The 15,584-nt window shown below is 41.1% G+C and overlaps 1 protein-coding gene across 1 annotated transcript; it reads left to right on the top strand.

The window, feature by feature from the left end:
- The first annotated feature begins 1,041 nt into the window (after positions 1-1,041).
- On the top strand, positions 1,042-5,107 carry LOC107038165 (lipase 1). Its single transcript, XM_015257083.1, has 6 exons — positions 1,042-1,250; positions 1,324-1,513; positions 2,703-2,820; positions 2,878-3,277; positions 4,021-4,108; positions 4,633-5,107. The coding sequence occupies exons 1-6, from the start codon at positions 1,116-1,118 to the stop codon at positions 4,959-4,961; spliced, it is 1,260 nt and encodes a 419-aa protein (XP_015112569.1). The 5' UTR covers positions 1,042-1,115; the 3' UTR covers positions 4,962-5,107.
- The last annotated feature ends 10,477 nt before the right edge of the window (positions 5,108-15,584 follow it).

Raw genomic sequence — 15,584 nt, 5'->3', positions numbered from 1 at the left:
TTGGGAGTTGGTACAGGGGCGGAGAGCTATGAATTGCGAATCACGGGGTTGAGAGGGCGATATGTGAGGTCTTGACCACGGAAAAAACTACTCGAAAAACCCCAGATGAAATTACTTTTTCATTTTTTTTTCAACATTATATTTGAATAATCAAAAACAAATGTACTTTTTTTTTTAAATTATTGACAAAAATTCAACGAATATGTAAAACATTTTTTTTTATAAGAAAAAATTGTATTTTTTAATTCAATACATTAGAATTCATTTTTTGAACTTATCACAGTTTTGTAACGTAAAAAAAATCAATTTTGTTGAAAAAATGGGAATTTCGGTGATTTGTTGGTCTCTTGATGCAATGGATCCACAAGTGAGATGAAAAATTCTGTAGATCGGCGAACGTCGACAGATGTATCGGCAACGACAAAGCTGATAGGCGTGACGGCCTCCCAAGCTCTCTGTATGCCGCACCCCCGTGTGAAAAAGTGGAAAAAAAAAGAGAGAAAGAAAAGCCAGGGGCGTCAGTTATATCTAGATCCCTTCATTACACACAATGAAATATAAAAGATGTGGATCTATTTACCTTACCGCACACGTGTGGGTGCAGGAGTAAAAATCAATATGGCGGTCATCAAGACGTCATTTTCATTTCTTCAATCCATCACAGTAAACTCATCAATTATCTTTCTCTTTCTCTTCTTTGGACTAATTCCCCACAGGTAATGAATCCCTATTTATAAAGCCTCCGTTCAAAGAAAAAAGTAGTCTTTATTCTTTTTGGAAAATGTAAAATTCAAGGTCTCTAATTTGTTTTTGTGAAAAACTAAAATTAATTCCTGTGAAAAAATATTGATACTTGAACTGAAATTATTGAAAAATTCCATTTGTTCTAACATCACTGACATCCTGCTTCGTGCTGTTAATAATTGTTGCCATGAATAATAATCGACCCAAGCGATAGTGACGACGTTTTTGCGAAGACAATAACAACACTTTGATAAGGAAAAAACATCGGTAACTAGTTCAAAGTGACAGCCGTTACTGCCCCAGTTATTACAAAAAGTGGTGTCATAGACGGTCACCGAATTCCCCAAAGTAGCGTCCAATTAGTAAAAAAAATGACGAAATACGTAAAAATTATATTAATGATGACTTTCTCTTTACAACCATTGACATCAGCATTCGATATTCAAGTTAAATACGTTCGAACTGAGGAAGAGGCGGGTGGAGACAAGTTTTACGCCCTCGACTTCGTACGTTAATTTGTTCAAACAAAAATCATCATCATGACAAGAATTGCAAATTGTGTAAATTGATTTTGAACAGTTTGCATTGACCAAGAAGGCTGGATATGAAGCGGAGTGGCACAATGTCACGACCGAGGATGGATACATCGTCTCGATATTCCGAGTTCCACCGAAGAACAATAATACCCAGAAAGGTCCATTTTACCTGCAAGCTGCACTAGGTGGCACTGCCGATCTCTGGGTTCTGTTCGGATACGGCAGAAGTCTCGGTACAGTGTTAATCTTCTACAAGATTAAAAGGAGAATTCATGACTTGATTCGTTACTGCAAATTGCTGCAGCGGATGGTACACGGAGAGAATTAAATAGTGAAAATTACTATGGCCATAGGAGAGAATGCTATGGTAACATAGTAAAAGGATTTTCAACTGATCCTATATAATAATCCTTACTCTGTTCCATGATAATGCTTATCATGTTTCATAGTAATGCTTACCATGTTCCATAGGAATGCTTACAATGTTCCATAGCAATGCTTATAATGTTCCATAGCAATGCTCACTATGTTCCATAGTAGTGGTTACTATGTTCCGTAGTAATGCTTACTATGCCCCGTAGAAATGGTTACCATGTGAAAGGAAAATGGTCCTATGAACATAAGAAGTATCTCTAAAATGCATGGTTGAAGTTTACGATTGCCGCCTGATGCGTTCATAAACTCAAGACGCTTAAGGCTTTAAACTCTTGAAAAAAATTAAACAAATTAATCTCTTTATTGGAAATTTTCTTATTAAATTCTACAATATTTTTGTTCGAAATTTATGATTCATTGAAATAACAACACTTCAATTATACGGAATAAATAGTGTAACATAGTAAATTGTACTATGTTAACATAGTAAGCTCTATTATGTAATATGGTAATTATTACTATGTCCATAGTACCTATTACCATTGAGGAGCTTACTATGCCCCATAGTAACCATTACGATGTTTCATAGTAGCCATTACCGTGTCCATAGTAATACTTACAAAACTTTAGTAACGTTTACTATATGCGGATTCCGACATAGTAACGTTCACTATTTTATTTTCTCCGTGTATCAATACAGAACTTTGATGAGCTATAAAGAAAATCTTTATTTGCACAAGTGCAGCAACACTTTCATCAATCAAGGAATATTTTGTTATCACAAGTGAACCCTTCGCATCAGCACCAAAATTTAGAACAAAGATTTTTGAGAGTTAATGTTTCAATTTCTGTCCTGATGACATGAAGTTTGTTTCTGCAAGAATATAATGCCTGAAATAAAAAATATTTGTTGCAAACATGACCACGTTCTTCAACATACAATGAAGTTTGTCATCCCATTCCTGTTTACTGTCTTCTGATCATTGTCTACGAGTTATTTAGCTTGCAATTACCTTTTGCAATTATTTGTATCACTTTATTCCCTAGTTTATTCACTGTCTGATGCCGGTTACGATGTTTGGGTCGGTAATCTACGAGGAACTTACTACAGTCGTGGACACACCAATTTATCAGCTCGTGTCGATAGAGAATACTGGGATTTCAGGTAAACAAATAATGAAATATTTTCTCATAATTGGATAAGAATTATTTGTTTTCGCAGTTTGGATGAGTTCGCACTTCAGGACCTACCTGCAATGTTCGATTATATCATTGAGACCACACGACAATCACAACTCTCCTACGTCGGCCACTCCCTCGGCTCCACGGTGATCCTCATGCTGCTATCAGATAAACCAGAATATAACGATAAATTATCAGTGGTCATTCATTTCGGCGCAGTGTCTTACTGGAAGACCTGGAACTTAACGAGAATCTATCTAGACCTCCTCACCGAGTTTTTTAGGATTATTGTTCCAGGGGGATTAGTCAAATATCCGATTCAGAATAAGCTTGTGCCCGCATTTGTGCATTATTTCTGTTTGTTAAATTTTCTAACGAAGAGATTATGTGGATATCCGTTTGAACTTGCGCTCGGGGAGGATCGGGAGCAGTTTTATATTGTAAGTAGATAGGAAAACTTGATGTTGAAGATTTGAAAATGGACATTTGCAGTCAGAACAATCTATTGTTAATTATAGCACATCTGTACTTTCCAATGATCAACTGTTATGAAATTATTAACGAACGTTTTTAGACTGTTGGAAAAAAAATTAAATTTCATGGACAGTTGACTATCAATTTTCAGAATAGTGACACTGAATGTGAATTAGNGGGGGGGGGGGGGGGAATCATGAAATTTCCGGTGTCACTGAAAATTCTGTAAAATTCGAAAATTTTAAGGTGCATAAAGACGAGAATTCCTTAATTTATTTGCATTTCCAATCTAATATGAATATTCAGTGTCAAATTGCATTGAATTTTCAGTGAAATCTGAAATTTCATAATTTTTCCTCCTGAATCGCATTCAGTGCCACTGTTCTGAAAATTCAAGAATGTATTTACCAGAATTGTCTGGTTTTCTATTTATTTTCAAGGAAAAATGGAGCGGAAATTTACAGTTCTGTTTGATTTTTCCACGAAATTCTGAATTTTCAATGACAGGATTTCCTGAAATTTCAGTGAAATTGAAATACAATCAAAATTCAGACAAAAATTTAGACAAAAATTTCTAACAGTGTACTTGTCTCAGCAAAAACTTCGTCTGTGGTGATAATTTTTTCTGATGGTACAAGTCAACTTTTGTTTTTATCACAATGAACATTGCTCATGAAGAAGACAGAAACTTTTTTAAGTTTGCTTACAGAGCGAAGAATTTGTCGATCTCATGTGCCATTACCCAGCGGGGACTTCATCAAAGGTGTTTCAACACTACGGACAACTAATCCGATCAGGTAATTGAACTCTTATTATCATCTTGATCATCCAGTCATCTTCATAATGGAAAATCTCCGCCTAAAATATAGAAAAACAATGGAAAAAGGATTTAACCCTCAAACTGCACACTGGGATAAATGGACCCTGTACCAATACTTTTTCGAATGTATTGTTGCTACTACAAACTAACTATCTATTTTCAAAACAATACCCTCAGATTATACTCCTCGTGAAAGATCTTGATCCATCAAATACAATGTGATCTCTTCTGAGGTCTTAATGAAAGAACGACATATTCAAAATTTTGTCAAAAAACCCTCTTTTCAAGAACAAAATTTCATTTGTTGATGTTTTGGGAAAATTGAATGGCTATGCACTTCGGTAACAGATGTGACAACTATCATGGGTTTTAAACATCCATTTCATCGGAAAAATAGGAGCTCAGATATTTGAAAAAAAATGTGGGTTGAGTGGACCTATGTGTGCAAGTAAGGGGGGTCAAAAAAAGATCTTTCGAGTTATTTATGATTTTATGATATAGGAAAGTTTGAACATTTCAAAAATTCGAAGAGAACAACAAATCGTGAAGCTTATGGGCAAGACCAAGCTCCGGAGTACAATGTAACCAATATCAGAGCACCAACGATCATTTTCGAAGGACAGAACGATCCCTTGTCCACTTCGAAGAATGTCCAGAATTTGATAGATGAGCTTTCTTCAGACATCGAACTAAAGCATCAAATTATTGAATATGAGAAATTCGATCATATGGACTTTGTAGTTGCTAAGGATGTTGATGAGTTTCTTTACAAACCGATGTTGAAAATTCTTGAGGAATTCCCCAAGTCCAACGGAGCAAATAATAATTAATTGTTTTATTAGCCGAGTTATTGTAGTTTATTTACTGTTTTGATTGATGCAGCAAGACATTTGAGATGTACATCTACTGAAATTATTTATATAATTTATGAAAAATTAAGAAATACAAGATCTTACATCAATTTTTTTTAAGGAAACGTAAGAGAAAAAAATTCGTTTCGCTGCGAAGATTGATTTAACTAAGAAAAAATAATAATAGTTGTCTCCCATTTTGTTATTTATTGTCGGTACTACAGTCACACATCGATATTTAAAGCATCCCCCTCGCATCCCCGACATTTGCACGGTTTTCATTGGCTCAGTTAAAGTTTGATTAATCTATTCGGTTGTACCCCCATTGTTTCCCCCTTATTTTATACAGGGGTTCAAACCGAATATTCTCGACTCCATTGGTTTCTCCGAGAACCCATCTCCAGTGAGAGATGCATTAACGGAGTCATCAGGGGGTCGTCAAGGAGAGAAGGGTGGAACGAGTCGTGCAACCGTTCTGCTATGCCTCGTTGCAAAATTTCTTTTTTTTATCATTCTTGCCGAATCATTCGGGGAAAACAGTCTTACATGCAGATGAAGCTTCAGGGATTTTTTCTTAATTAGAAGTATTCATATTATTTTTGGAAATTAATTTTAGTCAATTATTTCAGTGATAATTTTGATAGATAGCTAGGTAATTTTTGGATAGAAAACATAACATGACGACTTTTTTAACCCCAAAATATTGGAGATATTAAATAAATAATTTTATGTCATTAGGCCCGATAAACCGCGATTCTAACCTCGCGTTGCTCGGTTAGATCGCGGTTTTCGGGCCTAACGACATAAAATACAATATGTCATACGGCGATAAAAGCATTATCTGGCGAATGTGATTATAATCCGCGCCTTCGGCTCGGATTATAAAGCCACATTCGCCAGATGATACTTTTATCGCCTGATGACATAATCTACTATTTCAGTTCCGAGAATTGAATTTTTAACATTTCTAAAGCTAGTTGATTAAAAAAAGGTCGTCATATTGGGTTTTCTAGCTGAAAATTTCTCACCTTCTCACTAACAAAATAGAATTCCCGAATTTGATCCCGGACAATCCAATACATTGACGCCGAAACAGACCATCCACTTAAAGAAGGTTCTCCTGTGTATCTGGTGGGACATGAAGGGTGTGCTTTATTACGAACTCCTGGAAACAGGGCAGACGGTGACTGCGGAACGCTACAGCCAACAACTGAACAAACTGAGCGAAGAACTTGATCGGAAAAGGTCATTTACTGGGTAAGGAAGCAGGCAAGTCATACTACCGCATGACAATGCTCGACCTCACGTTGCTCGCGCGACTCAGAAGACCCTCTTAAGGATTTTCTACATGCACCATAGCGGGGGGGTGTGCGGGTGTGGAGGGGTATGACTTTTGTAAGTGTTTCAATCCCTGAACGCGAAAAAATCGAGTTTTCAATTACCTCGTTCAGGTGTTATTTGGCGACTTTACTGGGATTAATTTTTTTTAAATATCATATATTCATCATGGCAATATGTCAATTACATTAGAAATTTTTTATAATTGTATTTAGAATAGAATAGAATAGAATAGAAAAAGTGCGGCTGGTCACTTAAAGTGCCCAGAGTCACCTAAATCATACGATCTTTTGTAACTTCCGCCTTAGTTTCGGTCAGTCACACAGCCCCAGCCCTGTGTTTCTCACTAGGCTAATAAGGCTGGTGACAGCCGCTTGTTGTAAGTCCTCTGGTTTCAGGAAAGCCTGGCCCCAGATTTTATAGCGACGGAGTGCTAATAGGGGGCATTCACATAAAATGTGGATGACGCCCTCCTTATCGCCTCCGCACAGTCTGCAGTCTTCTTGTTCTGCAAGTTTCATCTTGAACAGATGAGCTCTGAGAGCTGTATGACCCGTAAGGAGCCCTACTGCTACCCTCAGATCCCCTCTGTGCAACTCCAGAAGCTTTCTGGTCCTAACTCTTAGTTGCCCTCTCATAAGCAGTTTCGCTTGTCTGCAGGTCGCAACTTTCTCCCAACGCCTGACATGATCCCGCTGGAAATGATCTTTAATAAGAGTTTTTCCCACTGCGAAGGGCATGCCAAGCAGGCCGTGTGAGGGCACACTTTCTGTACCCTCCTTGGCCAGCTTATCTGCCTCTTCATTACCCAGAATCCCATGGTGACCTGGCACCCAGGTTACGGTGACCCGGTTGTTTTTACCCAGTGTGTCCAATGCCTGCATGCATTCCCACACCACCTGTGACTCTGTAGTGGGTTTTTCCAGGGCGTGTATCGCCGCCTGGCTGTCACTGCAGATGAATATTTTCATCTTTTTTGTGTCTCTCGCGTTCAGATACTCTGCACACTTAAGTATGCCCAGCATCTCTGCTTGAAAGACGGTTGAATGATGGCCCAGCGGAAAACTCTCTCCGAAGCCATCTTTCAGACGGTAGATGCCTGCCCCAAAACTTTCATTGAAGCCAGAGCCGTCCGTAAACCAGTAGTCCTCTCTTGGTCCTGGTTTACGTTTCGAGTCTAGCCACTCCTGTCTGGGTGGTATACTCGTTCTGAAAGTTTTCCTGATCTGATACTTCCTAGGAATCCTATCCGTCTTACCTATGAAGGGTCGATCATTGATTAGGCTAAGCCTTGTATGGCCTTGGCCCGTCATCTTCCATTCTAGTTGGCACCTTAGTCTATATGCAGTTGTGGTAGCACAACTCACAACCCTAAGGTCGAGGGGTGGGATACTGAGTGCTATTTCTAGCGCCTCAGTAGGTGTCGATTTCATGGCTCCTGTTGCAGCCCTCAGGAAGGTTCCCTGTAGGCTTTTCAACAGGTTCCTTGTTTCCGTCTTACTCACCCTCGGCCACCAAACGACCGCAGCGTATAACAGTCTCGGAAGTAGAACTATTTGGTAGAGCCAGAGCATCATTTTAGGATTGAGTCCCCATGTCCTGCCCACAGCTCTCCTGCATGCCCACATAGAGGCAAACACTTTATTTCTCTGAGTACAGATATGTTCTTTCCAGCTGAGTTTATTATCCAGGAGGACACCCAGATATTTCACTCTGCTGGTGTAGTTAATCTCCGAGCCATTTAGCTTCAGAGGTTGGATCTTTTCCAGTTTATAATTTCTGGTGAAAACCAGGATTGTTGTTTTGGCTGGATTTACCGATAGGCCAGTTACCCTGCACCAGTCCTCAATGATATTGAAGGCTGTTGCCATCAGGTCCCTTAGCACCCTCAGAAATCCGCCTTTCACAACAACTGCCACATCATCGGCGAAACCGATGACGTGGAAGCCGGCCTCACTTAGTTGATTTAGAAGTCCATCTACAACCAGGTTCCATAGCAGGGGCGAGAGAACTCCCCCCTGCGGACAGCCCCTAGTCGGACGTCCCTCCACACATGCCCTCCCATGTCCTGCCGACAGTCTTCTGCTTTTCAGCATGTTTTGTGTCCAAGCAATGATAGTCTTGGACACCTGTCGTTCTTCCATGGCTTTTTCTATAGCCGGATTCGAAGTGCTATCAAAAGCCCCCTCAATATCCAGAAAGGCGCCTATGGCAAAACCCTTGACCGCCAGTTGTCCCTCAATCAGTCCCACCAGGTGATGTAAGGCGGTATCTGTTGATCGTCCCTCTCTGTATGCATATTGACAGGGGGAGAGGGGTCTGTCAGCCAAGGGCCCGGCCTTGATGTGTCTATCCACCAGCCTCTCCAGGGTCTTCAGGATGAAGGATGTGAGGCTTATAGGACGGAAGTCTTTTGGTTTTATATAACCGGTTTTTCCCGGCTTGGGAATGAATACTATCCTAGTCTCATTCCACACACTAGGGACATGTTTCAGGGCTATACTAGCTCTGAGTATCTTGGTTAGGGGTCCCGTGATAGTCTCTATCCCTTCCTGTAATAGGGCTGGGTAGATCCCGTCTGGTCCCGGTGCCTTGAAGGGTTCAAAGGTTTTGATGGCCCACTTGACCCCCCAGGGCTGCACTACTTTATTTGCCAATGCCCAATCATGGGTTTCGTAGACATCCCTCTGATTTTGCATTGTTTCTTTATCTCTCTCCTGGGCCTGTATGAAGCCTGGAAAGTGGGTGTTCATTAGGAGTTTCAGAGTCTCTCCCATGGTTTCCGTGTGGCTGCCATCTGGTGCCTGTAGGCTCCCTAGATATGGAGTCTTGTTTGTTCCAAGGATTTTTGCCAGCCTAGAGGTCTCCGATTGACTCTCCACATTGCTTGTGAAAGCCCTCCAGCAGTCCTCTTTGGCTGCCTTTATTGCCTTGTTGTAATCTGCGAGCAAGCCTCTGTAAGTTTTCCATGCGTCTTCCTTACGGGGGCCCGCTCTCATGTTCTTAGCTTTGTTAAAAGCTTTTCTAGCTTTGCCCCTCAGCCCACCGAGCCTCTCTGACCACCAAGGAGTCTCAGTGGGCTGCCCTTTCGGGATAAGCTTGCAGTTTGTCTCGAAGGAGTCCATGATGGCCTGGTTTAGGGCAATCGAAGCCTCCTCCAGCTGCTTTTTGTTGTTAAATCTGAGGATGATATCCCTGAGATTGTCAGATAGACTCTCTCGGTAATTTCCCCAGTTTGTTCGTCTTGGGTTTCTCACCCATTCCGTTTCTTTCACTGTGTGGATGGACATTCTTATGGTTTGATGATCGGACGCTGAGAGGTCCTTTGAGACCCTCCAGTCCCCAATCATGTCTGCCACTCTATCCGTCCCCAGAGTGATATCTATGACCTCCTGTCGTCTCCGATCTATGAAGGTAGGTTCTGACCCCCTATTAAGGATGTTTAGACCGGCCCCCATTATGAATTCCTGGAGGCTTTCCCCCCTGCCGTTAATGCCGGTGCTCCCCCATGCTACATGGTGCGAGTTGGCATCACAACCTAGCAGGAGTTCAAGTCCCCTTTCCTTCACATGGTTGCATAGGTCCTTTACTTTTTTCGAAGGAGGTGGTTCAGCCGAGTCATAGGGCATGTAAACTGACCCTACAACCAGGCTCATTTCCTCGCCTTGTCCCAGGCCCAGATCCACTTGTGCCACAGCCAGGTCTCCCTCACTAGCCTGTGAACAGAAGAAAGAGTCTAGTCCTTTAATAACAATGCAAGATCTAATTTTCTCCTGAGTGTTTGCGTGATAGATTCTGCCACAACCACTGAGGCCCTTAATAGCATTGTCCACTATCCATGGTTCCTGGATCATTGCTATGACAGTCTGCATCCCAGCTAACAGCCTGACTAGAGTAGCCGAGGCTGCTTTGCTGTGGTGCAAATTTATCTGTACAATGTGCACCCGGGTTGCAGCCATAATGATGACTACTTTCCTGGTACCTCTATGTACCCTTCTTCTGACTTTCACCACGGTCTTTCGCAAGCAGCTTGACAGTAGCTTTTTGAATCCCGCAGTGCAGTCTGAAGTTGCAGGCTTTCAGAACAGAGAGTGATCGGTCGTCTATCAGCGCAACGAAGTGGGCACTTTTCGCGTCCCTACTCTCACTGCCCCGAGCGACAACCCACTCTCTGGCCTGCAGTCCTGCATTTTGTTTCTCAAGGAAGCACAGTGCTTCTTGAGCGGTTAGATCTGGGTCTTCCACGTGTAGTACAACCCTGTGCTTCTTGGGAAGCTCCGAGGCTGCGACCACACGTACAGTAAGTCCAGCTATTTTGTTTTCGGGGAAAAGGCTTTTCAGCCAATTTCCCGTTTCCTCATCAGTGCAGCACACCATTGCCACACCTTCTCTTTCCCAGACACCGTTGAAGGTGGGTGCTTTCACCCCGTCAGGTAACGCCAGAATGGCCCTCTTCAGGAGTTTCTTCACCTCCGTTACCTCTTCAGTGCCCAGTTTCTGATCCGGATATGACTCCGGCATAACTGCAAACTTGAATGAGCTCGTAGTGTTCTGAGCATATGTGCCCTGATCCTGCGTTCTCATTCTCTTTTCTTTCGGTCTGACTGAGGGGCTTGGCGTAGTACGCTCTGATGGAAGGCGTTTTATTGCCTTCCTCGTAGCCCCCTCCCCCCTTCCCTCATCGACCTTCGCTGCTGCATCCGTCAAGGTTGCAATCGCCCCCGAGGTTTGATGCAGCTTCGCTCTCTTGCGACGTCTTCTCTCGGCTCCACTCAGTCTGACCCGATTCACATCGGTACCAGACTGGTCAGCCTTGTCAGACTTCGTGTGTTCGCCATCGCTGGCCCCACCCGAAGTTGCTTTTTCAATATTAAGATTTTTTAAATTGGTTTCCATTTTAGTCCCACGAGTACCGCGGTTAAGCGTTTTCACCTGGTGCATTGCCGCGATTGCCCAGGGCTTGGCTTGTCTCGGGTGGGTTACACCCAAGACTACTCTCAGAGGTCGCCCAGGTTTCTGAGAGGCACCGTTAGCGACACAGCTCCCCCTGTGCCACGCATCCTTAGGCACGGTATGGCCGAGGCCATGGCTTACGCCGCTCACACACATGGATTGGGTGGACTCCTCTTAGTGACCGCGGGCAGCGGTAGTCCTTAAGACCTCCACCGCCCGCGACCGAGCCCCCTCACTACGACAAAGTGGGAACCCAGTAGAGGGGTATAATTGTATTTAATAATTATTAAAATAATAAAAATTCAGTCCGGAACAGAGGCAACGTCGCTCACTAGAAAATTTGGGTGAGGCGAGTTGGTAACATTGGCTCCCCAGCCATTCTAGACTGTTTACCTCCGCATTCTAACCAACAACTAAAACAATTATAATTTCTGCATTGACGGTGATATTCGAGGAAACAGAAAATGTTCAAAAAATATTGTGTGAAATTTTGTGGAATATTTTAGTTCAGTGAATGTGGAAATTCCTCTTCAGTTCTCTCTCAAAGTGCGCTCCAGTCACATAACCTCGACACTCATCACTGGCCACGATGTCATCGATGTTACGTTCCAATGGCAAAACTGTTTAACCATTTAACAAGATGAAAAAAACCTTGATCGTACTTTCTTATATTTTTTACGAAGCATAATTTCTTTCATTTATAACTTCGTTTACAGATTTTATCCATTCACCTATCCACGAAGCAACAGACATACTATGCACTTTTGTATTTGGCGCGTTTCCATTTATCTCTAGAACTGTTGCGACGCTGTCGCATGTTGGAGCTGCGCACGCAGGAATTTCAGTCCACCAAAAATTTTCAATGTTTTTTCAACTTTTCGTTCCAAATTATTGATCTAATCGATTTTAAAAAATATAGCGATTGTGCAATTGATCTTTTTTTTTTTTATGGTACATACTCCTATAGAGGGAGTCTAACCATAAGGAAAAGAAGAAGAATTGATCATTTTTTAACTGTGTGCAAAGTTTCATCACGATAGAAACATTTTTCCGACTTTTTTCTAAGATTTTGTGAATTTCCCATAAGAACACGGGTTAAATTGCTTTTTTTAAAAAAATCATAACTTTGTTCTGGGGTATCAAAAAATCTGGAATTTTTCATACGGTTCTGTAATAGATTGGAGAAGCTTTAAAAAAAATTTAATTAATTTCTTATATTTTTGCGAAAGCATGTAGAAAATCCTTAAAATTCACCAGACTTGGCCCCATCCGACTATCAGTTGTTCCGGTCCATGCCGAACGCCTTAGTGGATAAACAGTTTAAAACGCTGGACGAAGTGCGTAAATTCGTCGATGACTTTCTCGCCTCGAAGCCTGCAAGTTTCTTTCGTGACGGCATTCGAATGTTACCTGAGAGATGGCACAAAGTCATAGAAAACGACGGACAATATTTCCAGGATTAAGTTCGTTGTTCTCTATTTTTTTATATTAAATAAATTTACTGAAAAATCTGTAAAAATTAAGTCACACACCTAATAGATATCTTGGTAGTTTTTACAAATATCTGGATAAAAATTACTGTTCCAGAATGGTAAAAAATACTAACCTTACCTACGGATTTTTTTCACGCAGAGGTTAATACTCCAAAACACTCGAGTGTTACCGACAGAGACAAAAAAAAATTCTAAGAGAATTAGAATTTAGAGAGAAAAAATTTCCGCTTCACCCAGCCGGGAATCGAACCCGGGTCTCCCAGATACGCGCCGGGCACTCTTACCGACTAAGCTACCGGGAACCACAGAAATTCACTCTCAAATTCACCTCAAACACCGCCTAACCTCCTTTAGGCATTAAAGAATTCTAAGAGAATTAGAATTTAGAGAGAAAAAATTTCCGCTTCACCCAGCCGGGATTCGAACCCGGGTCTCCCAGATACGCGCCGGGCACTCTTACCGACTAAGCTACCGGGAACCACAGAAATTCACTCTCAAATTCACCTCAAACACCGCCTAACCTCCTTTAGGCATTAAAGAGAACTCAATGTGTTTTTACCACTACACATTCTACTGGTAGAATTTATTGTTTGGGAAGCTAAAAAGTGTCGCGCGGATCTGGTTAGTTTTTGATGCGCACGATGGGTATAATTTAATAGAATTGGGTGAATAAAAATTATTCTATGAATTTTATAATAATTACCAGGATAACTATAATTTTTATCAGTCACATAGATATTTTTTGTCTTTGTCTATATACATTTTGACAAAGGTACAAGCAATTTTTTGTTCCTTCGGCGAAAATTACCATACGGAAGGGTAAAATTCATTTTACATATGATAAATTTTATTATTTAACATCAATTTTTGTCGAACTTCCGGATATAAATCAGACGAAAAATGTCAATAATACACGTTTATCCTTCTGGAAGGGTAATTTTTACCAAAATTTTTTCTCCGTGTAGTGAACAACGCGCTTGAGTGCCAATCAGAAGGATCGCAGATCGAATCCAGCAGGATTAACTTTTTCAATGTTTAATTTCATTGTATTTCAATTTCCCGGTGTGCGGTTATAATCCAGAGTGAATAATCGATAAAAAATAACAATGAAATTTTTTTTCGCATCTATTGTTAACTATTTGACAACAACATTCACCAACAACGCTAATCAACAGTGATGCACCATCCGACCCGCATTCTTCATAGGTTACTCTAAATTCAAAGGATTATGAATTTAGGGTGAGCATTAAGAAATTATTTAATAATATAATTTATTGAAACGAAGCGCGATTGAGCCTTTAAAATTTGGTAATTCAAGGCTCGGATCAAAGCCTTAGCATCAAGCCTTGTTCAAGCCTTATGGTGTAAGCTTAAAACGAGGTTATCATTTTGGGGCTAAAGAAGAGCTGATCCAATGCTTAACCCCAGCCCTAATTGAGCATTTCCAAGCCTGGGTCCCGCTCCGCGGGAGGGAAATCTTACTTTGCGCCTACGCCGGGGCGAAAAATATCGTTCTAATCACGGGAAGTAAAATAAAGAACCCTTACCCACGTGCTTACCAACCTCGCCTTCGGATCGGGTTTATTTTACCTCCCTAGCTTAGAAATACACTATTTTTCCCTCCTGGAACTTGTCATGAATGTTCAGGAATAATATTGAATTACTTGTATTTCAATCACTCATATCCTATTCATGTAATTAAGTAATAATTAATTGAGCCTGGCCAACGACTGGCAACCAACGCTAGGCCAGACCTGGCCCCATGTTATCATCCCAGGTTTCAATCAAGTCCAATGTGGTCTCGGCTGAGGAATGGGCGCCGAACTCCGGTAGCCCAGCGTGTTCATTTTTCCCTATCTGGTGTTGTCGTTTTTGATAAACTTCGATTGCGAATAAAAAGGCAAATGTCCAATCTTGACCTATTCTCCTCTTGATTTTAATACCGGCTTCCGGTTCAAGTGCTGAGAATTGTCGGAACGATTGATCCGTTGATTTATTTGACAAGAGAAAAGCTCCAAATTTGCCAAAGGCTGGCTACCCGAGTGGAAATTGCTTCAGGTCCGCCTTAAGTATGATCAGAACTTGATCCAGTTTTCGTAAGATTTGACTGATCAGGTGATTTCTGATGAGAACTTGACCAAGTTTTGATCTAGTGGATCGGATTCCAAAAACTAACGGCGAATTCAGATTATGTTCTGGTCAAGTAGGCATAATCAGGTGACGCCTGATGAGAAGCTGACTAAGTTTTGATCCAGTCCATCGGATCCCAAAAACTAACGGCGAGTTCAGATCAAGTTCTGGTCAGGTAGCCATGATCAGGTGACGCCTGATGAGTTCCTGACCAAGTTTTGATCCATTCGATCGAATCCCAAAAACTTCAGACGGGCTCAGATGTAGTTCTGATCAGGTAAACATGATCTCAGTCTAAAGTCAGGTTGCCTAAATCCAATTTGATCCGATTCGGATTTGATGCAATTGATTTTCATTTGCACGGGATTAATGGAAGAAAAAATGATAAGGTTAGAATCCGGTCTATTTGTTCTTATTTTGAACAAACCTTTTCCGAGGATCAAATTTTTAATTGATTAAAATTTTTAATTAATTTTTAATTAATTAATTGTGCGGAGAGAGGGAGGGGTGGCTCAATAACTACATATAGTCGAAGTGTCACACTCACAAGCAAATTATCTTGACTAGAAAAAACTAATCAAGCGCCCATTTGTTCATTAGTGTTATGATTATCAAGATTATTATCCATTAGTGAAATGGATAAAATTTTAACTAAACAAATTTTCTCTCTGAATATACGCGCAAATCG

The sequence above is a fragment of the Diachasma alloeum genome, unplaced genomic scaffold (assembly GCF_001412515.2).
Source record: "Diachasma alloeum isolate Michigan unplaced genomic scaffold, Dall2.0 Dall_scaffold_00278, whole genome shotgun sequence".
Lineage (NCBI taxonomy): Eukaryota > Metazoa > Arthropoda > Insecta > Hymenoptera > Braconidae > Diachasma > Diachasma alloeum.
This window is presented reverse-complemented; position numbering and strand designations above follow the sequence as displayed.

Excerpts from the sequence above, each read along its gene's own strand:
- LOC107038165 (XM_015257083.1), top strand. The coding sequence starts at position 1,116 with ATGACGAAATACGTAAAAATTATATTAATGATGACTTTCTCTTTACAA. Across the intron at positions 1,251-1,323 it reads AGTTTTACGCCCTCGACTTC|TTTGCATTGACCAAGAAGGC; the intron begins GTACGTTAATTT and ends GATTTTGAACAG. Across the intron at positions 2,821-2,877 it reads AGAGAATACTGGGATTTCAG|TTTGGATGAGTTCGCACTTC; the intron begins GTAAACAAATAA and ends TTGTTTTCGCAG.